At 37.1% G+C, this 26,231-nt stretch overlaps 1 protein-coding gene across 8 annotated transcripts in view; it reads left to right on the top strand.

Annotated features, from left to right (window-relative positions):
- syngap1b (synaptic Ras GTPase activating protein 1b) overlaps window positions 1–26,231 on the top strand; it is a 224,429-nt gene that overhangs the window by 170,571 nt on the left and 27,627 nt on the right. For 7 of the 8 annotated variants that reach the window (XM_059339401.1, XM_059339399.1, XM_059339397.1 and 4 more), the window contains 13 exons: window positions 134–287; window positions 758–856; window positions 8,852–9,091; window positions 11,116–11,451; window positions 13,119–13,263; window positions 14,186–14,330; window positions 15,250–15,486; window positions 16,334–16,535; window positions 17,790–18,028; window positions 18,717–18,918; window positions 19,297–19,890; window positions 21,389–21,814; window positions 24,876–25,049. In XM_059339401.1, coding sequence (XP_059195384.1) covers window positions 134–287; window positions 758–856; window positions 8,852–9,091; window positions 11,116–11,451; window positions 13,119–13,263; window positions 14,186–14,330; window positions 15,250–15,486; window positions 16,334–16,535; window positions 17,790–18,028; window positions 18,717–18,918; window positions 19,297–19,890; window positions 21,389–21,814; window positions 24,876–25,049 — 3,193 coding nt within the window. The remainder of the gene's footprint in view (window positions 1–133; window positions 288–757; window positions 857–8,851; window positions 9,092–11,115; window positions 11,452–13,118; window positions 13,264–14,185; window positions 14,331–15,249; window positions 15,487–16,333; window positions 16,536–17,789; window positions 18,029–18,716; window positions 18,919–19,296; window positions 19,891–21,388; window positions 21,815–24,875; window positions 25,050–26,231) is intronic. The other variant, XM_059339398.1, reaches the window with a different exon arrangement.

Below are 26,231 nucleotides of genomic sequence, written 5' to 3'. Positions count from 1 at the left end.
CAAAATCAAAATATATAATTTTCAAGTCATTGACAAACAAATTTCCTGTATTTTTTCCCCACCCGACTGAAATGTAATGCAACCTTGACTAAAACAGCCTCCCCTCTCCACTCCTAACTACCGCTCCTCCCAGGACCCGTTTGATGCAGAGCTTCAAAGAGTCCCACTCCCATGAGTCCTTGCTGTCCCCCAGCAGCGCTGCCGAGGCGCTGGACCTCACCCTGGACGAGGACGCCATCATCAAACCTGTCCACTCCAGCATCCTGGGACAAGAGTACTGCTTTGAGGTGAGAACTGAGCCGCCTGCTGCTGCTGCCGTGTGGACAAATAGCAGCACACTCACACACACACACACACACACACACACATACACACACACACACACACACACACACACACACACACACACACACACACACAGAGAGAGAGAGCAGTGAACAGAGCAGTAAATAGCACCAAAAAATGTTGTTCCATCCTGACAGGTGACAGTGATGTGAAAGAGACTGTGAATAGAAAGTGTTATTTATTTATTTATTTATTTATATGTGAAGAATGAAAGAAACAAGGACACTGAAATAAGGCCTAGTCCCTACATAATTTGCTGCACGACTCTGTCAGCTTTTTCCATCATCTTTCCATTAGTGGAACATGACAGAGGTTGAGAATGAATACAAGACATTGTTTTGGCGCCTTAGCTGCAGTCTCCATAGTTACTAATGGCTGTGGTTGTTGAATTTACCATTGGCTATAACCTCAGGTGACTACGGCATCGGGAACCAAGTGCTTTGCGTGTCGCTCAGCTGCAGAGAGAGACAAATGGATCGAGAACCTGCAGAGAGCTGTCAAGCCCAACAAGGTGAGGGGAGAGAAAGGGATGCGGTAGAGGAAAGGATGATCCCTCTGTCTGTGTGTCTCTCTCTCTCCTCCCCGTCTCCCGTTGTTGTCTGTTGTCAATAAGAGCACACCGCTTCATTTCTCTGTGTGACCTCCATCCTCGTGTCTGTGTGTGTCAATTTAGTCGCTTCTCCACGCAAAATATTAAAGCTGCACGAGGTAATGTTGCAGGGTGGAGGACTCAAATTGCTGTTTTTGAAAAACTTTCGTATCAACAAAATCAGGTAATGTGATGTCAGTAAATTGCACGCAGTAGGCTCCTGTTTACCAGCCCAGCATGTCTGTGATACTTGAAACTAAAGGACCCTGAAGGGACAAGGGGGACCAGATTGAATACTAGGGAGTCCATGTCTGTTCTAACTGAGGGCCTCATGCAAGAACCACTTGTATGCACATTTTATAAGTGAGTAATTTAAAAGACTTACCGCATTTACCAATTTTCTTGCACTTAAAAAAGCACAAAGAGAGTCACAAGTGGTTCAGAGCTGTTGTGTGAGTCATGTACCAACCTCCTTTTCACTCATTTGACCTGAGAGCATAATACAATACTGAATGAGTTTGGAGGTTAATGGGGCGGCTGAATTTCAGGTAGATGTAGAGTGGGTCTACTTTTGAACACAAGGTTGGCATGTTTTGATCTCCAGCTGTGTCCACAGTGAACCCCAGGACGGGCCAGTGTCCCTCAGCGCCACTGCTGCTGTGTGAATGGGTGGAATCATAAAGTACACTGCAAAAAAGGTGTGTCTAAAAACCAGATAAAAACACTAAATCTGAGGGAAATGATCTTGCTGCATGGACAGATAATTTCACTTGACAAGATTTCTTAAATTAAGATTGTTAAATCTAGAAATAAGCATGTTGAACGCTTAAAATAATAAATTAACTTTTAAAACAAGATAAATTATCTAACACTTCTAAATCTAAAGTCTTTTTTATCTTGGCAAGAAACAAATAATTGTCAGGTCACTCTGCTTGGGCCAGTTCATCACTGCTTGCAGCTTTAATTTATCTTTTTTATTTTAAGCGGACAACATGCTTATTTCTAGATTTAATAATCTTAATTTAAGAAATCTTGTCAAGTGAAATTATCTGTCCATGCAGCAAGATCATTTCACTCAGATTTAGTCTTTTTATCTTGTTTTTAGACACACCTTTTTTGCAGTGTGCATTGTCCAGGACGGTAGAAAGGTGCTACTGTATATATAAATGCAGCCCATTTATCATTTTAATATGATAATTAGAGCCCGGCCAATACAGGATATTTGAGACCGATGCTGATACTGATTTTAGAGGGGGGAAAAAGCATAGATAACTGATATAGTAGTCATTTATTGAGCTGGAATGAAAATAAACCTTTTGATGTGGATTTTGCACCAATTTTTCACTCCTCTGCAACCCTGCTAAACTGATAGCTACTTTATCAAGTACAACAATATTTTAACATTTAATGTATAACATCATCTTTATACATTATACAAACAATTTTTATTGTATTAATTTCTGTGGGTCATCATAGTTAGGTGCCAGGAAGTATATCAAAACAACAAAAATTAAAAAATAGCAATTTCAGAATTTCATCAATATCAGAGTTTCATAGTATTTCATCAAAATCAAAGTTACTTCAGAATTTCATCTGTCTTATTACGTTCAATGCTTGCCTCAATACTAATAATAGGTTATACAGACCCACCCATACCAACACCCCCCCTTTTTTTTTCCTTGGAAAGAATATCATTTTCCTATATTTACATAACCAACTCTCTATCCAAATCTTCTTAATACTTTTGCAGTACCAAAAGGCGTGCATGAGGGAGTCACCATATTGGCTGCACTTTAAACATTTATCTGACGATGTTTTATCAAACTTGGTTATAGTAGGACCTTGTCATTACCTTAAATTGATTTTCAATAGTGGTTAACAACATACATTATACAAACATTGTCAGCCAGTTCTATAAATGATAACTGAGAAAATTAAGAATAAATAGGAATAAAATAAATAGCTAAATAAGCATCATTACTGTTCAGTTTCAGTCTATTGCTGACTATTTTTTTTTAAATAAATAAATACATAATAATGTAACACCTTTTTAAGATCACGCCAAACAACATTATCTGCATTATATATTGTGTAAAAAAAGTTTTCATAACGGCACATATCAGACAGCATATACACCGATACTGATAGGCCGATATCTGCCGATAATATCTCTCAACCGATATGTCTGTCAGGATCTAAAGATTTCTGCAATAATAAATAAATAATATTTAACATTATTTTACATAATACAAACAATGTATTACATTGTCAGAGTGTTCTATAAGTGATAACTGAGGAAATTAAGAATCATTTGAAATAAAATAAAGAGCTAAATACACATCATTACTGCTCAGTGTCAGTCAATTGTTGACTATTTAAAAAATAAAGAATAACAGGATTAATAGCTAACAGCATTTCTAAATCATGCCAAGCAACATTTTCTGCATTCAATATCGTGCAAAAAATGTTTAATAACTGCACATATCAGACAGCATATACACCTATACTGATATGCCTTTGATGGAGCGATATCTGCAGATAATATCTCTCAACCGATATGTCTGTCGGAATCTAAAGATTTCCGCAATAATAAATTAATAATATTTTCACATCCTTATACATTATACAAACAGTGTTTTAGATTGTAAGTCAATTCTATAAATGATAACTGAAAAAATAAAGAATAAATAGGAATAAAATAAAGAGCTAAATAAACATCATTACTGTTCAGTTTCAGTCAATTGTTGACTATTTGGAAAAAAAAAAGAATAACAAGATTAACATCTTACGCCAATTCTAAATCACACCAAGCAACATTTTCTGCATTAAATATTGTGCAAAAAATGTTTAATAACTGCATATAGAGACAGTATATACCTTGAATCAGCCGATATCGTTCCTTTACAGCACTGGACTTGCTACACCCTTCCAACAAGTTCCATGAACATTTGGGCCAGTAGTATTTCTGGATTTCTGCTGGAAAAAAAGACAAATCCAACCAAGAAAAACAGTGACCTGAAAATACAACCACCTTGGAGGAGGTTAATTAAAAAATGAGACAAACGTATTTGAAGGTTGAGGGTTTTTAGTCTTTATGATTTTTATTTTAGCACAATAACTTACACACAGCGCAGGAGGAGAATTCTCTCCCAGCAGCTATCTCATGGACATTATAATAATAATGAAGCATGTTTTAAAAGTGCACTTTGAGAGCCATTTTAAAATGGTAAATGGACTGCATTTGTATAGTATAGTGCTTTTCTATTCTTAGCAACCACTGAAAGCACAACCTCAAACTACAAGCCAGCACACATTCATTCATCCAGACAGCGGTGGCCGAGGTTACTATGCAGGATGCACACGAAAACTACGATACAGTCATCAGGAGCTATTTGCAGTTCAGTTTCTTGTGTAAGGATGCTTGGAAAGACCAGGTTAACTCCTCCAATAAAGTCCCGCTTGTCCCTGGTTTTCATCTAGATCAGGGATAGGCAACTGGAGGCCCGGGGGCCACATACGGCCCGCACCCTCACTTGAAGTGGTCCTCAGTACAACTACATGCATTTGAGCATGAAATCTTAAAAGTGCAGTGTAAAAATGCACTAAATGACTTCTTGCAATCAATGTTGGTCTGCTGTTCTTGCACTGAAAAAAAAGAAATCACAGTAAGTGGCTATTTTTTATTTGCTTCAACTCTTTTGTATTCCTATTTATACTGTTATACATGCATTTGAGCATGAAATATGTTAACTTACTGCACTGTAAACATATTTAAAATTGCAGTTTCATCATATCTTAAGTTAAGTGCATGGTCCTATATGTGGCCCTGTAGTAGTGTCCATGAAAAATTGTGGTCCCCTCCAACATTTAAGTTGCCCATCCCTGGTCTAGATCTTGGAATCTCTAAAAAGTAACCCACATGCGATATGCTCAGGGGACGGTCTCATCTGGGCCTAAAAAGTGATAATTATTATCTTAAAATCGATTCTAATTAGCACAGGTAGCCAGTGTAATGAAGCTAAATTGGGGTTATATTTACTCCTTTGTTTGAATTGATGAGGAGTCTTGCAGCAGAATTTTCAATTAACTGGAAAAGTTTGTGTTTGCTTAAGCATGAGGAGAGAGTTACAGTGGTCCAGACAAGGGTCCCCAAGTTCTCAGGAGATCTTAGAGAGTCTGCATAACTGGGTGAAACAAGACTTTAAGGTAACACTTTACAATAACCATCATTTATAAATGGTAAACAGATAGTTTGTTAATGTTTAATCATCATTTATAAACTGTATAGGCCATTTAGAGTGGTAAATATATAATTTATAAATGACAAATAGATGGTATATTAATGTAAGTTTATAGTTACTTTACCATTAACAAACAATGAAATTATAATTAATAATTTATTAATAGTTTTAGTTGCACTCAATATGACATTTTTAACACCATATTAAGTATGCTAATGATTTTGAAATGAGTCATATACCTTTAAGAAAAAGCACTTTGTAAATGGTTAATAATTGGTTTATAAACCATGTATAAACATCACTTAGTTGGTTATTGTAAAGTGTTACCGACTTTAATTATTTTAACATGCTGATAAAGATTTCTAAATTGAAATCGTGATCGATATGGGATTTTCCAGACCAATGCCAATACTGATTATAGAAGGGAAAAATGAATCAATAACTGATAATAATTTATTGAGCTGGAATAAAAAATAAACTTAAACATAATAAATAAATAAATAAATAAATAAATAAGGAATAAATAGGAATAAAAAAGCTACATAATTGCTGCTCAGTTTCAGTCTATTGCTGACTATAAAAAAGGGATAAATACATTAAAATTGAACACCTTTTTTAAATCATGCAAAGCAACATTTTCTGTATTATATATTGTGTAAAAAAAGCTTTCATAATAGCACATATCAGACAGCAAATGCACAGATATTGATAGGTCTTTGGTGGATATATCTGTTGGGCTCTGAAGATTTCTGCAGTGAAACATCACCAATTGTAGTCAATAACATCCCGTCTCCACCAAGGTTATTATAGTTAACGAAAACTAACAAAATCACGAAAACTAGAATTGAAAAAACATTTTTGTTAACTGAAATAAAAATAAAAACGAGTTTTTAAAAAAAACGATAACTAACTGAAACTGTATTTTGCGGTTACAAAAGTAACTAAAACTAACTAAAATTATAGTGAAAATGTCCTTCGTTTTCGTCTGTCAACTTTTTTCATACATAAACCTTTTTGGTTGATATGAAACCTATTTCATCTATTTGGTTTTATGACTTAATAAACTTATTGGGGCTGAGATGGAGGCAAAGAAAACATTTATTGTGACCTCATTAAATCTCGCATCCAACAAATATCCCATCCCCCCAAAAAACTAAAACTAACACTAAAATGAATAAAAACTAAACTAAAACTAAGCATTTTCCAAAATATAAAATCTAATTAAAACTAGCAAACTCACTCTAAAAACTAACTAAAAAAACTTGAATTTGAAAACAAAAATTGACAACGAAATTAAAACTAAAAGTAACTTCGTCTCCATGACTGCTATCTACAAGGGATATACGACGAGTTTGTCATGTTTAGTAAGTTTGATGAATCATTATTTGTACGAACAAACCTCCGAAAATGTTCTTGCATGAGGCCCAATGTCAGTGTGTTTCTATCTGACACCAGATTATTCAGAGCAGATGGGATGCAGCTCGATTTCAGAATATATGTATTTTCACATACAAAATCTCTCCTAGTGCAGCTTTAAGATACTGTAATATTATTTCCATTCTCACAGCTTCAAAAGGAACAACAAATCTCAGTCCTTTATACCGACCAACATCCAAATTTCCATCCTGATTTCTTAGTGTTTCTTTAAAAAAAAAAAAAAAAGTGAACAAGCATGTGAGATATGGCGCTTTGATGGCAACCAGGGACTGAGAGTTATTAAGCCAGACTGAGATGAAACATCGGCGAGCTGAATGCCTGGTCCAGATGCTCGGGCCGCGGGGGTCCTGGCTGAGTCATGGAGCTCCAAGGACTCCGCACGGGGGCTCTCACCAAAACCGCCCCCCCTCCTACCCCTAAACAACACGCGCCGTGCATCTCAGACCAGATGCATCGACGGAGATAAGACTCACTACAGAGACAAAGATTATCATTATGCTTCTTAACTTTCTGGAGCCTTTTAATTCCCTCTTTGAGCTTTTACTGTTTGTTTGTTCAAAAGGAGAGCAGCCACTTCACCCTGCTGTCATGTCTTACTAGTTTTTGGTAGTAAAATCGAGCTGTGGGTGAAACTAGGGAAGACGTAACATGATATCAAGGCGGAGGACTTGAGCCCATGCTGATGCTGCTGCACTGTATGTGCACTAGCAAACTGAGCCGCCAGATGCCCAGAACATTCAAACTCAGACGTTTGGAATTAATTATGCCTCGTGTTTGGCGTCGGTTATCAAAGAGCATACAAATGGAGAACTTAAGAGCTGTGGATCTAGCTGATGCTCACATATTGAGCCGTCTAAATTAGGACTTAAATAGTCTGAAGCAAACAGGGGGCTAACAACAATGGCATTTGAGCCTAGATGAAATGACTCAGCCCCCCGTTCGCCCAAACATCACTCTGCAATCAACGCGGCTCCCTCTCCTCCCATGGGGGATGTCAAATATAGCTTGTGCTTTGTGATCATGATTAGGAAGTGTAGCTGTCTACCACCATTGTTTGTCCCTCATCTTTGCAGCACATGTGCATTGTGTCATTCGTGTCTTTTAAGTGGATTACTATTTACACCTACTCTTCTCCTTCACATTTCCTGTTTTCCTTCTCTTCTGTGTCCCCGTCCTGCTGTCGTCTGTCTCCGTATTCAAGTCCAGAGTTCATCAACACAGCCTACAATCCACAGTAGCTCATCTGCCATGTCACCAGCTATTTCTCTCCTTTCATTTCCGACCTGCTGTCGCCCTTTGTTCACACACTCTGTCTGTGTTTCCATGCCTCTGGACTTTTTTCTTCACTGTTTGTCATGTTTACTATGGCGGTCCTGAGAGCTCACAGCACTGCAACTTCAGAAAACATATGCAAATACACAAAACAACAACACAACATATTAAGAAAAAGCAATTCAAAGACTACAAAATAACACATTAAGAAAAAAAATGCAAAGACTACAAAACAACACACTAAGAAAAAGATGCAAAGACAACAACACAACACATTAAGAAAAAGACATGCAAAGACAACACTCACATTAAGAAAAAGACATGCAAAGACTACAACACAACACATTAAGAAAGACATGCAAAGACAACACTCACATTAAGAAAAAGACATGCAAAGACTACAACACAACACATGAAGAAAAAGACATGCAAAGACAACAACACATTAAGAAAAAGACATGCAAAGACTACAACACAACACATGAAGAAAAAGACATGCAAAGACAACAACACATTAAGAAAAAGACATGCAAAGCCTACAACACATTAACAAAAAGACATGCAAAGCCTACAACACATTAAGAAAAAGACATGCAAAGACTACAACACAACACATTAAGAAAGACATGCAAAGACAACACTCACATTAAGAAAAAGACATGCAAAGACTACAACACAACACATGAAGAAAAAGACATGCAAAGACAACAACACATTAAGAAAAAGACATGCAAAGACTACAACACAACACATGAAGAAAAATATATGCAAAGATGTGATCTTGTGTTTAGTGTATTTGGATATTTTCTTAAGTTGCAGTGTTGTGAGCTCTCAGGGTCACCGTACGTCCCCCTGCCCAGACCCCCCACCCCCCTGCATTGCATCATCTTCTCTTGTGAATCTTTATTTTTTTAAATGACTGTCCGATGCATTTGACCTCACTTGACCTGAATTCATCTCCTCGCAGGACAACAGCCGGAGGGTGGACAATGTGCTCAAACTGTGGATCATCGAGGCCCGCGAGCTTCCAGCCAAGAAACGCTACTACTGCGAACTTTGTCTGGACGACATGCTGTACGCACGCACCACCAGCAAGCCCCGCACCGACACCGTCTTCTGGGGCGAGCACTTTGAATTTAACAACCTGCCAGCTGTCCGCAACCTACGCCTTCATCTATACAAGGAGACGGACAAGAAGAGACGCAAGGTGACAAAGACATCTGTAGGGTAACACGGAGACTGACAATGGGCAGTTGGACAGAATTTATTTTAGATTTGTTCAGATTCATTGGGAATAAAATGACTCAATCATTCAAATATATAACTAGAAATACATTTTAACCCTCTGGAGTCTCCAAAAGCACAAAATCCAGACTTCTTTATGACATCCAGACTAGAAAACAAAGCAGCGTGGAGCCCTACTGTAAATTTACCTCTAAAGTTCTGGCTGTAAACTCCATGAGGCCAGTTTCAGTTTGATGATGATATAACAAGTAAAACTGGAGACAAGCACAAATATATTTAGTATAAAATGATAGAACTGGATGTAACCCTCTTATATGTTAGATTTGACACCTTTGTTCACATTTGCAACATTTCAAATTCTTTATTGAGCATGATAGTGTTTTGAAAGTTTAAAAAAAGATTCAAAATCACATTTTATGTTGGACTAAAGGACTAAAACCCACAAAATGACCAAAAAAGACACAAAATTACCAAAAAAAAGACACAAAAAAGACATGAAAAGGATTAAAAAATGGACAAAAAAGCCCAAGACTCCATTGAGTTAAAGTGGCTATAATTGATAATTTTACAATAAAATGAGTCATATTACAATTTTAAAAACAATGTGACAAGATGAAAGGGGTTACTCATAAAGAATTATCACCTTAATCCTTATCTCCCAACAGCTTTACTGTTTCAGCTCATTGTTTAGATGCTGTTTTGGGTGACTCTCACCGCTCTCACTGCTGCATCTTTTTTAAAGACGGCACAGTTTGCAGCTAGCTGTGGAGCATTTAGCTTCAGAGCCAGATATTTTCCTCAGGAGTTGGTGAAGATAAAAAAAAACAAAGATAAAAGAGAGTAAATATTAGACTTGAATTATTCAGGTGGCCAAATTAATTATAATGTTGCTTCAGAACTGCTGGATGTTTAAATAAGAAACCAATCTCCAATATTTCTGTAAGATATGATGTTGATGACATTCCTTTTAAAGGTAAAGTTAGGAGGCACAGCCCCCCTTTTCCTCCAACATTCCCTCCAACAACACATATGAACAATTTAAGTGAAAAACAAAAACAAAGATATGAGGAAATAACAATCAGTCTTTGGACACACAGCATTCAGGCTATTTCATATTATTTTCCACCAAATTTACCAAATTTATTAGACCACCTGTTGTAAAAACGAGAAAACATAAATATTTTAGAAATCTTTTAAAAGCTTGTACTAACTAAAAATAACTAAAATGTTATTGTTATTTATTTGGCTAATAACAAAGTGAATTCACCTTTTTATAGCCAATTAATCAACCACTAAAACTAATTTTTCTGTAAATAACTAATAATATTAATTTGACTCTTAATAAAGAAATAATAAAGTGCTTTACAGTTTTTTGTGTAAAACAGTAAATTTGAAAATTCATGGATAACAATAATAATTATATTTTAGCATTAAAAGTATAATTTGGGTTAAAGAGCTTGTGCATATTGCTGTGTTAAAAATAACAGAAACTTAAAAAATGATTTAGGTAATTACTTATTGCATTAAATTAAATTTAGGACAGCTGTGGCACAAACAGCTGCTCTAATACATTTGTAAAGCTCTGTATATTGAGTATTTTATTTGTAACTTCTTTTTTACAATGCAAAAACCACAAACAGTAGACATAACTCACTAAGTAACTGAAAACAAAGATGAACCAGGGATTCATATCTAACAACTTCCAGGACCGGTCCAAAGCTTCCAGCCAACAGACATTTTAAAGCAAGAGAATGAATAGTGGGTCACAAATACAATAATTTCTAGTAGCACCATCATTGCAAAACAACTCATTTCTAGCTTCAAACGACACTCCAGGGATCCAGTGTTAGTCTTACTCATTATTTATTCAGTGCAGAAGCTTTAAATTAACTTTTTTTTTGACATTTTCATAAAAGCTTCTCGAGAGAGACAGCTTGTCTTTGACACGTGCTCATGCGACTCATATCTAATTTTTTTGTCTCAAAGGAAAAGAGCACATACTTAGGACTTGTAAGCATCCCCATCTCAAGCATCACCGGACGCCAGTTTGTGGAGCAGTGGTATCCTGTCATCCAGCCCAGCGTCCTGACCAAGGGAGCCGGGGTGGGAGGGGGGAAGATCATCAACGCATCCCTACGCCTCAAGTCCCGCTTCCAGACCATGAACATCCTGCCCATGGAGCTGTACAAGGAGTTTGCAGAGTACGTCACCAATAACTACCGCACCCTGTGTGCCGTGCTGGAGCCCGTGCTGAGCGTCAAGAGCAAAGAGGAAGTGGCCTGTGCATTGGTGCATATACTGCAGAGCACGGGGAAAGCCAAGGTAGGGACATCTATCTCTGTGTGAAAATGTGCTGAAACAAAGCAAAAATTGATTCTTTTTAGGGATGTAACGATGCATCGCAAGACAGCTAAACTAACTTTTTGTTATTTAACATAAAATATAATTTCAGTTGCAATTTTAACACATGCATATGCATTGTTTTGCACAGTTTACCTTAGAGAAAAGGTAAAAAAAAAGGATTCTCTTTCATTTTTATATATTTATATACACTACCGATCAAAAGTTTGGGGCCTTTTTTGAAAGAAAAGCACAATTTTGTAAAATTAAAATAACATACATACAGTGTAGACATTGTTAATGTGGTAAACTTGTGGTAAACTTAATGTGGTGACTATTAAAGCTGGAAATGGCTGGTTTTCTTATGAAATATCTATTACATATTGTCTCCTGTGTTCCAGTGGCACATTGAGTTAATCCACATTTATAGTGTTGAAAGGCTTGTAGAACCTGATAATGTAATAGATTCCCGATAATGTAATAACTTCCCAATAATGTAAAATATCTGCACTTGAGTCCATTGAAAATGTAATAAAACCTGATAATGTAATAACTTTCTGATAATGTAATAAAGTGCATTTCCCAAAAATGTAATACACTTTTATTTTTACCAATAATGTAATAAAGTATAACATTAATGGGAGGTTATTACATTATCAGGTTAGCCTTCATTTCGCAAGTCCTGATAATGTAATAATTCCCCAATATTGTAATAATTTAACAGCAGAACACCCATTACTTGGGTTCAAGTGGTGATACTGTGTAGGCAACACTAGCTCAAGAGCTCTAGCGCCACCAACAGGTCAAAGTTGAAATTTGATTAACTTTTGACCCGTTCATCCGTTTTTCACAAAGGATGTATCACTGGACCCCTTGGGCCGATCCGAGCTCAAGGCATCCTCAATGGGGTTTTTCGGCCATATTGGATTTTCCGCCATCTTTGATTTGATCAAAAACCTTCCATTAATGTTATACTTTATTACATTATTGGGAAATGCACTTTATTACATTATTGGGAAGTTATTACACTGTCAGGTTTTATTACATTTTCAATGGACTCAAGTGCAGATTTTTATTACATTATCTGGGTTATTACATTATCTGGGTTATTACATTATCGGGAATTTATTACATTATCAGGTTCTACAAGGCTCATTGATCATTAAAACACCTAAATTATACACCTAATTATCCTTCCTCCGGCTGATTGAGTGTCTAGAGGTAAAGTTGGAGAGTTGAACAGGTTAAAATGATTATTTCTACCCTTGTCGATGTCTTTACTATTTTTTCGATTCATTTTGTAACTCATTTCATGAATATAACAGTTTGTTTTCATGGGAAACAACACAGACATTTTCTGGGTGACCCCAAAGTTTTGAGAACTAGTGTATGTATATTCTTTGTTTTGCAGTTACAGCCTACCTCAGAAATGTTTTTTTGTTTTTTTGAGAAATAATTAAAGGAATATTTTTCACTCATAATTTGTCTGCAAGCACATTCTGTTAAAAAAATAAAATTGTATCGTTAACCCTGTATCGGAAATCATATTGAATTGTGAATTGAGTGTATCGTTACGTCCCGAGAACTTTTTTTTTTAATTTCTGCTGTGTTAAAATAAAGAGCAATAATCTATTTTCCCTTTTCTCCAGGACTTCCTGTCAGACATGGCAATGTGTGAGGTAGACAGATTCATCGACCGAGAACACCTTATCTTCAGAGAGAACACTCTGGCCACCAAAGCCATAGAAGAGTACCTCAAACTGATCGGACATAAGTACCTCAAGGATGCTATAGGTGAGCCACAGCAGTGGGCCGCTCCACCGCTCATTCTATCACTTTATTATAATCATGTTTTATGGTTTGATAACGCTGTGAGGAAGGAATGGTTCAGTTTAGGCAGAAAAAAACACTTGGTTTGGCTTGAAGAAAGATCACTTTTCTGACTATTGGAACAACGGCACTACACAATCAGCCCGCTAACCAGGTTTTCCAGCTTTGTCTCGGTTGACACAACACTTTACCCACACTGTAAAAAAAGGTGTGTCTAAAAACAAGATAAAAACACTAAATCTGAGGGAAATGATCTTGCTGCATGGACAGAAGATTGTTAAATCTAGAAATAAGCATGTTGAATGCTTAAAATAAGAAATTAACTCTTAAAACAAGATCAATTAAAGCTGCAAGCAGCGATGAACTGGTTTGAGCAGAGTGCACAGCAAATTATTTGTTTCTTACGGAGCCCCTTAAGGGACATTGAAATTGCGAGATCTCGCAAAAGTACATCTTTTTTTTTTTTAAACCTTAATTTTTTTTCCTTCCATGTCCCTTTAGGGGCTCCGTAGTTTCTTACCAAGATAAAGAAAAATTACATTTAGAAGTGTTAAATAATTTATCTTGTTTTAAGAGTTAATTTCTTATTTTAAGCGTTCAACATGCTTATTTCTAGATTTATCTTAATTTAAGAAATCTTGTCAAGTGAAATTATCTGTCCATGCAGCAAGATCATTTCCCCTCAGATTTAGTGGTTTTATCCTGTTTTTAGACACACCTTTTTGCAGTGCAAACTTCAGCACTTAATGTGATCTGTTGAATTTGCTGCTCACATTCTATTCTCCTCTTTGGTTGATGTTGCTGTTTTCTGTATTTCTGTAACAGTGGACTGGTCTTGCTGATGGGTTCTGCCATTTTGCTGTCACTAATGAAATGTCATTTGCAGGGGAGTTCATAAGGGCCTTGTATGAGTCAGAGGAAAACTGCGAAGTGGACCCCATGAGAACACCACCCTCTGTGCTCCCAGACCACCAAGCCAATCTCCGAATGTGCTGTGAACTAGCACTCTGCAAGATCGTCAACTCCCATTGGTGAGCAGTTATGCAATGCATCTTTCCCCCTCTGCTATTTTAAAGATACATGAGACATCATGCAGATGCTGAAGAACTCTGAATCTCCACACAACAATCTTGTTGTTTGTAGCTTAATGGCTTAAAAAAATAGCTACACGTGATATTATAATGCACCCCAGTACACAATCACCAGTAATTACAGCTTAAATTAAGTAAAACTTCCACAGATGAGTGAGCTACGAGTATAACGGTCAAGTATGAGAAAAAAAAAAAATGGATCCGGGGGAGTGGGGTTATATTTGGAGAAAAAAGACGCAAATTTTTGCGATTAAAGGGGCAAATCTATGAGGAAAAAAAAGTAGAAGATTTAATTAGAAAAAAAAAGATGGTGATTCTAGGCTAAAACCATTTCCTTATTGCTAAATCCGATTGCAAAGTATAATTTGATGAAGCCTGCAGACATAGTACATGGCATGCGGCAGCTTAGTGCTGATGTAGTTCCTTGAAAAACAAAACACTAGCTATTATAACTATTTTTCAAGTTTTTTCTCGTAGATTTGTCACTTTTAAACTCAAATATTTGCTACTTATTTTCTCATAGATTTGCAACTTTTAATCTCATAAAACTGCTACTTTTTTCTCAAAGATTTGCAATTTTTAATCTCATAAATCTGCTACCCTCCCCTGGGGCCTTAATTTTTCTTTTCCCTACTTGGCCCTAATACGGCATTGTAGTGAACACCTTTCTCACAACAAGTGAGAAGTCGTATTTATTTATTTATTCAATATATATTTATTTTAAAGCTGTTGCATTAAAAAGTTCAGTAATTTGGTTTAAAAAAGTTCTCCTCAAAATTTCTTGCTAAATGAGGCTGTAAGTCTTTAAACAGCCCTGACCTGTTTCCTGAGCCTGATGTGTGGTATTTCCCCTTTACAGTGTTTTCCCTCGAGAGCTCAAGGAAGTTTTTGCCTCGTGGAGAGTGCGCTGTGCTGAGAGAGGTCGGGAAGACATCGCAGACCGCCTCATCAGCGGTTCCCTCTTCCTGCGCTTTCTGTGTCCCGCCATCATGTCCCCGTCACTCTTCAACCTCACGCAGGAGTATCCCGATGAGCAGACTTCACGCACGCTCACCCTCATCGCCAAAGTAGTGCAAAACCTGGCTAACTTCTCCAAGTCAGTGCTATTTCATTTAATTTACACATCCGGTCACTAAACCAGTACACTACTGTTTGAGTGGCAGCATTATCTGTATACAGGCGGAATTAAACATTTGGAACATTATTAAATAGTGAATGTCAGTTGGCCGAGGACTGAGCCCAGGGTTACACCTCTAGACATCTTTATTACTTTGTATTTCAGTGTTCCACTTCTATTCTAAACCCTGAAACATAGCACATTTGTTCACAATCTAAATCAAATTGGGATATCTTACATAGATGTACCTTAAAAAGCTATTTAAATGTAAATCAGGTCTTCCTGTACGTTAACTAATTTATAGTCTCACTTGGTAATTGACTTACAATTACTTTCGAGTCATGGGTAGAAAGAAAAGCACGAGGACCAGTTCAAGTTTTAACCGCTACTCAATAATCAATAGTTAAGCTAAATTATTCAAGTTCAATACAATTTTCCAAATCAATAATATTATTTAAGTAAATTGAAAATAAGAAAATAGGCCTACTCAATAAAAATGATTGTGAAACAAAATAAATCTCATATTACATTAACAATTAGTAAAAAAAAACTGTTCCCCAATTTAAGATTTTTTGAGTTGTTATATCATTTTAAACTAACATGTTGTGATTATTTGCACCAAAGTGTATTAGAATGATTGGTTATTTAAAAAACAGTATGTGTAAGAAACAGCACCATAGTTTAAGTGTTATCTTAAATTATGAGTCCACTTGACATTTTGTTTTTTCTACATTTCCTCTGTCACTTTCCTTTCCTCTCCTCTCTTTAAAACCTTTCACCTTTCACTTATCTCCCCCTTGGCCTTTCCTTCCTTTCCCACCTGCAGGTTTGGCAATAAAGAGGAGTACATGTGTTTCATGAACGAGTTTTTAGAGATGGAGTGGGCCTCCATGCAGCAGTTCCTGTACGAGATCTCCAACCTGGACAGCGTCAGCAATGCGGGCGGCTTCGAGGGATACATCGACCTGGGCAGGGAGCTGTCCATCCTCCACAGCCTCCTCTGGGAGGTCATCGCTCAGCTCAGCAAGGTAAACACAAACAGGATCAACATCTACATCATCTATGCCATTTTTACACTGTTATTCTCTCCAAAATACAACATGTTATTGTTACAGACATTTATAGGCTATTTAAGAGACCATAGTCATGTTACGTGAATCATTTTTGTACATTTGTATTTATATGTGTCCTTTTTTGGCAGCATTTCTCTAAAGTCACAAGTTGAGTTTTTATCAATTTGTTATTTGGTAATATTGCTGTATTTTTAACCACTTAATAAATATTAGCTTAATAGCTTAAAAAATAGCTACACGTGATATCATAATGCACCCCAGTACACAATCACCAGTAATTACAGCTTAAATTAAGTTAAACTTCCACAGATGAGTGAACTACGAGTATAACGGCCAAGTATGAGAAAAAAAATATGGACCCGGGGGAGGGGGGTAATATTTTGAGGAAAAAGACGCAAATTTATGCGATTAAAGGGGCAAATCTATGTGAAAAAAGTAGATTTAATTAGAAAAAAGATGGTGATTCTAGGCTTAAACCATTTCCTTATTGCTAAATCCGATTGTAAAGTATAATTTGAAGAAGTCTCTGCCTGCAGACATAGTACATGGCATGCGGCAGCTTAGTGCTGATGTAGTTCCTCAAAAAAAAAAAACACTAGCCATTAGCCTAAGTTTTTTCTCGTAGATCTGCTACTTATTTTTTCGTAGATTTATCACTGTTAAACTCATAAATCTGCTACTTTTTGCTCGTAGATTTGCAACTTTTAATCTCATAAATCTGCTACTTTTTGCTCGTAGATTTGCAATTTTTAATCTCATAAATCTACTACTTTTTTCTCATAGATTTGCAACTTTTAAACTCATAAATCTGCTACTTTTTGCTCGTAGATTTATCACTTTTAATCTCATAAATCTGCTACTTTTTCTCTCATAGATATGCAACTTTAATCTCATAAAATCTGTTACTTTTTTCTTGAAATATTAGCCCCTCCCCTGGGTCCTTTTTTTTTTTTTGAACACCTTTCTCACAACAAGTGAGAAGTCGTGTTTATTTATTTATTTAATATGTATTTATTTTAAAGATGTTGCAAGTTCAGTAATTTGGTTTTTAAAAGTTCTCCTCAAACTTTCTTGCTAAATGAGGCTGTAAGTCTTTAAACAGCCCTGACCTGTCATTAACTGTGTTGGATGTGGATATATGGCATTTTAATGAAACCTCACGCACTTACATTAGCTAACTCAAATATAAATTATTTTTTAAATCCGCAGCAAAACTCAGCAAAACTGGTTTTCTTTGAACCACAGGATGCCATCATCAAACTGGGTCCTTTGCCCCGCCTCCTGAATGACATCAGCATGGCCCTGCGTAACCCACACCTCCAGAGGCAGCCCAGCCATCAGCAAGACCGGGTGCAGGACAGGCAGAAAGACATTCTGCTGTCCCGGCCCTTCTTCAACAGGGGCATCTCGTCCGAGTTCCAAAATCTCATGATGAGGGATCCTAATAGGTGGGCCACGTTAAACACAACATAGTTGTTTTTTTCTGCTTCAAATAACTACAAATTCAGATTTTTTTAATCTATTTGTTGTTGTTTTAATGTTTACTATTGTACAAGATGAAGAAAACCAGTAAATATTCACATTTAAGAAGTCTTATATATTTAAAAAAAAATACCTGAAATGTGTTGCAGAATATCCTAGATCAGGGATGGGCAACTGGAGGCCCGGGGGCCACATACGGCCCTCACCCTCACTTGAAGTGGCCCTCAGTACAACTACATGCATTTCAGCATGAAATCTTAAAAGTGCAGTGTAAAAATGCACTAAATTACTTCTTGCAATGAATGTTGGTCTGCTGTTCTTGCACTGAAAAAAAAAAGAAATCACAGTAAGTGATTATTTTTGTATTTGCTTCAAACCTTTTGTATTCCTATTTATACTGTTATACATGCATTTGAGCTTGAAATATGTTAAGTTACTGCACTGTTAACATATTTAAAATTGCAGTTTCATCATATCTGGTGAAGTGCACGGTCCTATATGTGGCCCTGTGGTAGTGTCCATGAAAAATTGTAGTCCCCTCCATGATCAAGTTGCCCATCCCTGTCCTAGATTGACATGTTAATGAATCAACTCATTGTTACTTGTTAGTTTCTGTCTTAGCTGCCGTTGGCCTTACTCACTGCTGTTCTCCAGCTCTATAGATATCACTCGCTTGCCTTCCCCCACATCCACCGGAGGGGTCATGCCATCGCGCTCCCAGATGAGTTTTCAGGACCGTGACCACCCCAACCGAGCGTCCTCCAAAGACATGTTTTATGTATCCCGCCCGCCCTTGGCCCGATCCAGCCCGGCCTACTGCACGAGCAGCTCGGACATCACAGAACCAGACCCTAAGGTGAGTTTTGTCACGTTGATTTGGGGAATCATCATCCCATCCACTAGTTCTACCTTTACCAAAGTTAGAGGTTAGTATGACATGCATGTTAGTCATACTGAATAGAATCTGCCATGGTGTGATCGAGGCTGTAGTATATCATGACATCTGCTTTTTTTCCACTGATTCACCACGCAACTCATCCTAGCGGTATTTCCTGGGAAATACTTTGAGGCATTCCGATATCCAGGCCTCGCGGTAAAAACACCCGCACCACCCTCACCCATATCATCCGTGGCCACCTAACATACATAAAAACAGGGGGCGCAATAGCCTCTCATATCCCTTATTATTTAGGTGCTCAGTGTCAATAAAAGCGTATCTATGATGGACCTCCAGGATTCCCGAATGAACAGCGTGTCTAACCTGCAGTCGGTGGACATGCTCAACTCCTCCCAGGCCTCCATCGCCGGCATGGGCAGCTTCGGAGGGCTGAGCAGCGGAGGCGGTGGCGGCCTGGGGTCGGGCCTGAGCAGCCAGCTGCGGGCCGGTGGGAGGTTGTCAGCTGGCTCTGGCGGCTCCAGCATGTCCGGCGGCCTTCGGCTGAGCCAGCTGAGCCAGATGGGCACCACCACCGACTCGCTATCCCAGCAGCAGCAACAGCAGGCCGCCGCCATGCGCTACCCGCTTTCCTTCCAGAATCCCCTCTTTCATCTGGCGACCGCTGATGGGCCTCAACAGCAACAGCTCCATCACCAGCACAGCCGGGCTCAACCTCCAGCACCCCTGCTCCTGGCCCCAGAGCCCGATCCCTCTCACCAGACCTACATGCCACAGTTCGCCCATGGGGGGTTCTCTCGCAGTGAGGACCTGTCCACCCTCAGGACCAGGGACGGTCACCTGGGCCAACCCAGCATCATCCACTCACACAGCTACAGTGACGACTACAGCAGGGCTGAATATGGACGCAGGCAGATGTCCATGCACGTGCAGGTACATGTCTGTTCACTGTGTTCTCGTCACCTCTTGAAGCCGCTGCGTGTAGAATTTCATGTCTCTTTTGAATTATTCTGATTAGGGCTTCCACTAACAATTGGTTTCATCGTTGTTTAGTGCATACAATTGTAGTAAATAGTAGAAATGGCAATCACAGCTTTCTAGAGCCTGAGGTGTATCGTACAAATAAAAGCAGCAGTTCTTCAAATTTGAGAAAGTGCAGCCCAGTCAGCAGGACTTTAGACCAGGAGGCCAAACGTTTTGTCTAAACTAGTGTTTTTGTATCTGAAACTTTTTAAGCCTAACCCACTTCTTTGTACCCTAACCCTCATCAAGTGGATTTGGTGCCTAACATTAACCAAAGTTATAGAAGTGTTTAAAGCAGAAATCGTTGTTGTCATGTGTTTGCAGCATAGTTAAAGCAGCAGTTACCACGCGTCATCAGAAACACATTTGTGGTTAGAAAAAAAATTAAAATTCCAAATTTCTGGAGCTTGCAGAAATGGAAAAATCCAATATTTTTTCTGCCAGCTGGGTTGGAAACTGGAGCCAGATTAGTTTTGGTATTTTTTCATTAGTTCACATTTTTTCATTTGAGCGAAACAATTATTTTTCCCTTAATTTGAATGATTATTCACTTAGTTTAGTAGTTTAGCAGTAGAAAATGAATCCATCAACTTTTTTTTCCAACAAAACTGGCCTAACATGCTCAAGCTCCAACACCTCAGCTGTGAAGATTTGCTGGTTTTGTAGTCTAATGTGAGAGTAAACTGAATCTCAATGGGGTTTTTGGATCGTTGGTCGTACAATATGAGCAAAAATAGATATCACCTTGGCCTTCAGGAAGCTGTAATTGACATTTTTCATCATTCTCTGACATTTTATAGACCCAAAGACTAATCAGATTACTGACAGATGAATCAATAGTGAAAATCGTTAGTTGCATCCCACATCTGACAGTTACTTGACAGTATTTAGACAGAAAACATGGGAAGAGAATGTGGGGCGGTGACATTCAACTGAAAAACTCATTGATCCATCACTCAAACTAAACTCCCTGGATTGTATTTCATTGTGTCACTGGTACCTGAAGCATCACTCCCAACCATCGCAGCTTCTTGCATTTTTTTAACACGGGTGTTTTCAATCTGACATAAATTTTAAGTAGCATTATCTGCACTGTAGAACCTGATAATGTAATAACTCCGATAATGTAATAAAAATCTGCACTTGAGTCCATTGAAAATGTAATAAAACCTGATAATGTAATAACTTCCCAATAATGTAATACACTTTTTACCAATAATGTAATAAAGTATATTTTTTTATAAGTTTTATTACATTTTCAATGGACTCAAGTGCAGATTTTTATTACATTATCTGGGTTATTACATTATCGGGAATTTATTACATTATCAGGTTCTACATGCACCAAAAAGGAACCGAAACAAAGGGCAAAAGTGCTAATTTCTTCTGAACTGTTTCTCTCCCTCAGGATAATCTCCAACAGCAACAACAAATGATGGGCTTGACCTCCCAGACAGGAACCTCCCACTCCTCTCTGGCCACCACGCCCCCCTCCACAGTCCAACCCATGCGCCAGAGTTCTGTTGCCCCGCCTCCCACCCAGCGCGTCAAGTCCCAGCTGTCCGTCAGTGCGGCCGCCGCGCCCACCGCTCTGGGTAAAACGCGACCGCCGAGCGGGAATCTCCTCCAGTCGCCTGAGTCCGGCTACGGCGGCAGGCAGCACGGGTCCAGGCAGCTGTCCGTCAAAGACAACACTGCCCCGGGCCTGCCCCACCAGCAGAGCTCAGTCAGGGAGAGCCAGAGTCCACAGGGAACCACCAGTCAGAGCACTCAACAGTCCCCGCAGCAACAGCCTCCACAGCAGCACCTGCTCAAACCCACCATGACCAAACAGGTAACATCTGCACACTCTCAATTCATTTAATTCCCTTTATTCTCCCCTTTAGCACTCCAGTTTTTCTCTATCAGCACCTGGGTTATTCTCATGAAGCCAGTCTAAGTTATGTCTGTGAAGATTATACTGGACTTATTTTATTAAATCTCTCAAGTCCAGGAGATTTTGGTTCAAATTTGTCAACTTCCTATGCATTCATTTCTGTCTCTGTTTAGCATCTTTCAGTCTGTCCTTACATCACATGCATGGCTCCCTTTTCTCCACACAAACTTGGCTACCAGTCAGATTTTTCATCTTATTTTAATTAACAAAGTATAAAGTTGCCAGAAACCCAAAATACAAACAAAAGACACAGGTGTCTATGGAAATGTACCATTTTTTTTTACCATTTATACACACAGAAAAACAGCAGAAAAAAAACTACAAAACACTCTATTTGCATGTAAATTAAAATAGTAATAGTTATCATTGTAGAAAGAAAATTCACATTTTAAAAATGGTCTAGAAACATAAATGGCACACTGTGAAAGCTCCTATGATGCACTTTCAACTGGCTTTCTCAGCTTGTCTACAAATCATATATAAATAAAGTTATTACTGTAAATAACGTGTATTTTCAATAAATAGATGTACTCCAGAGGGTTAAACTAAATATATTTCACTTGTATATGAATGAACAATATAGCCATAATGAGGCACAATTCATTGTTTTGTGTTAAAATAATATTTTCTATATTTTTAAACATATTTTTTTATTCACAAATTCATAACTGTAATGCATCCAGATAAAAATGTCATGGTTTCCCCACACTTATATACAATAAATATTTAATAAACTTTATAAAAATGAATATACATTTGTTTAAAAATGTATACTTTAACAGAATATAATCAAACAATGTTTTTAACAATGTATAAAGAACAAAATCTGAATGAAAATTGATGAGAAAAAATGGTTAAATGTTACAGTAATGATAGAATTGTTTCGCATTAAAATATGTCTATATTTTAATAAAATACGTTTTGGTCATACTAGCTACCCTTGAGCACATTTAAGTGCTTGCCAAAGAAAAAAAAACCCTTTTGTTGTTCTGTTTTTTATTTAAAAATGTGTTACGGTTATGAATTTTACTCACAGTGTCTCTAAAAATGTCTGAAAATACCTTAAACATTTTAAAATAGATTATAAATTCATATTAAACAGTGACTTTAGATTGTATATGTTATAAAGGGTCAAAGAAAATATTTATTCAATGCTCTTGGATTTTTGCTATAAACTGTACCATGTTCATGAGAATCACCCACCTGTGCTCATGACTATTTCTCAACAATGTGTGTAAATGATTGTATTAGACTCATATAGAGCACGGCCCTAATACTGCTAATAATAAGGCTTGAGTTCCATGAGTATTCAGCTCAAAATGTATGAACTCATGCAGCTTTAAGGCACCCCTGCAGGAAAAAAAAAACACTTACCTACTCAGATCTCTCATTCATTCCAATGGATATAACTTTTCTATGAAGTCTACATCTATCACTGCTGTCTTCTGACTATCCCAGCTGCACACATGTTTATTATTTAATGTCTGTAAGCCAATCAAAGCGTTCCACATCATGTATAGTAGATGGCAGAAGAGACACGCCACCTTATTGAGGCAAGGAGGAAGAACGAGGAACATTTTAATCTATTATTCATGTTGTTAAAGTACATGATTTGTTTTAAAAAATGTGTTTATAGTAAACATGATGTTTTATTATGTGTATATGTCAAAATAGCATAAGAAAAATGTAGATATAGGCTAAATTCTTAGGAAAGTCACCAGAAAGGAAAATAGGGAAATACTGTTTTGATTAATTCATCTTTTCTGATTCGATTTCTACTGATATTATGATCATCATGATTATCATAATCATAATGCACCCTATAGATTATGCACACAGAATATACAACTCAGGAGACTTTGAACATACTGTTTTCTGTCATTCTTACATTTTTAATTTGGTTAAATTAGCATTAATCAATATGATTTTGTCAGAAAGCAGCAAGGACCAAAGTGCAAATGAGAGGCCTGACACTTGACAAATATCTCAGGAGATTTGGAATCCAAAGCTAGGGAAACTTAAAACTAGACTTAAAGTTGGCAAAAATGTAGAGGTTAAGGTGCCGTGCTGTAGATTTTGTAAGCTATGATGCACAAAAAAGTAAAAAAAAAATGTCTTAATATAAGCCGCACATTTTTACAATCGAAAAATGCAAATTGCTTTGGGTCTACACCAATGTTGACCAAGTGGACCACATAGAACACATTAATGATTTTTTCTAAAAAAAAATACTATCCCTAATTGTCAAAAGATCTGTGATGTGACATATAAGTTACAATGGGTGTTCATGGTATTTATGTTTATAATATTTCTTATTTAATAAAAAAAACTAAACACATTTTCTGCTTACAGAAACACAAATTTGCCTTTTTCTTTACATCGCCACAACATTTATCAATTGTGACATTAATAGTGCTGTTTAAAAACAAATTATTTTTCAGATTTGTTTTTATTTAACAAAATAATAATGCATAAATAATAAATAAAAACAAATAACCATGTGCCTTTTTGTTTGCATCTCCATAACATATATCAAAATTGTGACTTTAATTTGTTCAGGAAATATGGTCAGAACAAGTTAAATGCAATAAAGGACACCATTGAATTGTTAAATGGGTTTAAACTTAGCCTAGTAACAAAAAATAAGCTTTTTGAAATTAGCTACTTTTTCATATTTCTGTTTCCAGTCACAGACACATTTTGGAGAAGTCACTTCTTGTCACAGTCACATGACCACCACACCAGGGTGTTGAGTATACGTCACTTTGGGATTTAATGAGTTAATGTGAAGCATAAAGCTGAATATGTGAGATTCTAGAAGATTTAAAGTGTTTGTTACACAGGTGTCACCATGGCTTCTTATGGGTTAAATCCACTATTACAATATTGTTTGTGTTGGGAACATAATTCAGATCTGAACTCATGTTCTCACATTCAGCGTGCCGGCCTCTCTCCCCAGGTCTCTGGGTCTCCGTCTAGCCTCAACCCCCCGACCCCAGCCAACGAGCGGACAGTGGCCTGGGTCTCCAACATGCCTCACCTATCGGCTGACATTGAAAGTTCGCGGATTGACCGTGAAGAGTTCAAACTGAAGGAGTACTCGAAGAGCATGGATGAGTCACGCATGGACAGGGTGAGTTTAACTTATCAAGTCATAAAGTTTCAAAACTGCCCTTAAAATAAAAAAATAAAAAATCGAATTAATGCTTCGAGGAATGTTGAGTCATGTCTATCATTGGTGAGCAGATGGCACTCAGATCTGCTCTTAAAACAGAAGGCCAGAGGTCTCAAACAGTGTGGGAAAAAACTTCATCATCAGCAAAGTGTTCAAATCTTTTTTAGTGTTTGGTAAATTCACTGTACATGAATATTTGGAGGTGTTTATTTTTACTTTTCAGTTTGTCTTTTAAGTTCATAAATGTGCATAAAGAATCCTCAAGGCATGTAAACACTAAACACTCAGATTAAACATTCCGCACTTAAACCCTTTACATATTCGAGAAGAGAGAAATATGTTCTTGTTCTCGAGGTGGCAAAAATAAGAAAAAGGTCTTTCTGGTCAGGACATTTCATACTTCATGAGAAACTCCACTGCAGAACTCCTGGGAAGTCCTCACAGGGCCCTCCCAAGGTTATTATGGTTAACGAAAACTAACAAAAACTAGAATTGAAAAAACATTTTGGTTAACTCAAATAAAAATAAAAACAAGAGTTTTTAAAAAAACGAGAACTAACTGAAACTGTACTTTGTGGTTACAAAACTAACTAAAATTACAGTGAAAATGTCCTTCATCTTTGTCAACTTTTTTCATATGTTAACCTTTTGGTTGATATGAAATTGGTTTTATGACTTAATAAACTTATTGGGGCTGAGATGATTAAGACAAAGGAAATAAAGGCAACATTTATTGTGACTTTTTTTAATCTGGCACCCAACAAATACCCCATTACAAAAAATCTAACACTTAAACTAAAACTAATAAAAACTAAACTAAAACTAAGCATTTTCCAAAAAATAAAAACGAATTAAAACTAGCAAACTCACTCTAAAAACGAATTAAAACTAACTGAATTTGAAAACAAAAATTGACAACAAAATTAAAACTAAAACTAATGAAAAATCCAAAACCATTATAACCCACTGTAGCACACGTCTCATTCAAATTCAGATTTCTGACCAATCATAAGTTCTGCTCAGATGTGTCAAGAACAGAGAAATTCCTAGGGCTGCTGACAGTCATATCCAGTGGCTATTCCAACATACAAAGTGATTATGTACATTCACTGAGTGAATATTAATAAAATAAAACATATA

Source organism: Centropristis striata, chromosome 8 (genome assembly GCF_030273125.1).
Source record: "Centropristis striata isolate RG_2023a ecotype Rhode Island chromosome 8, C.striata_1.0, whole genome shotgun sequence".
Lineage (NCBI taxonomy): Eukaryota > Metazoa > Chordata > Actinopteri > Perciformes > Serranidae > Centropristis > Centropristis striata.
The sequence above is the reverse complement of the archived record's forward strand: the minus strand, read 5'-3'. Positions and strand labels throughout refer to the sequence as shown.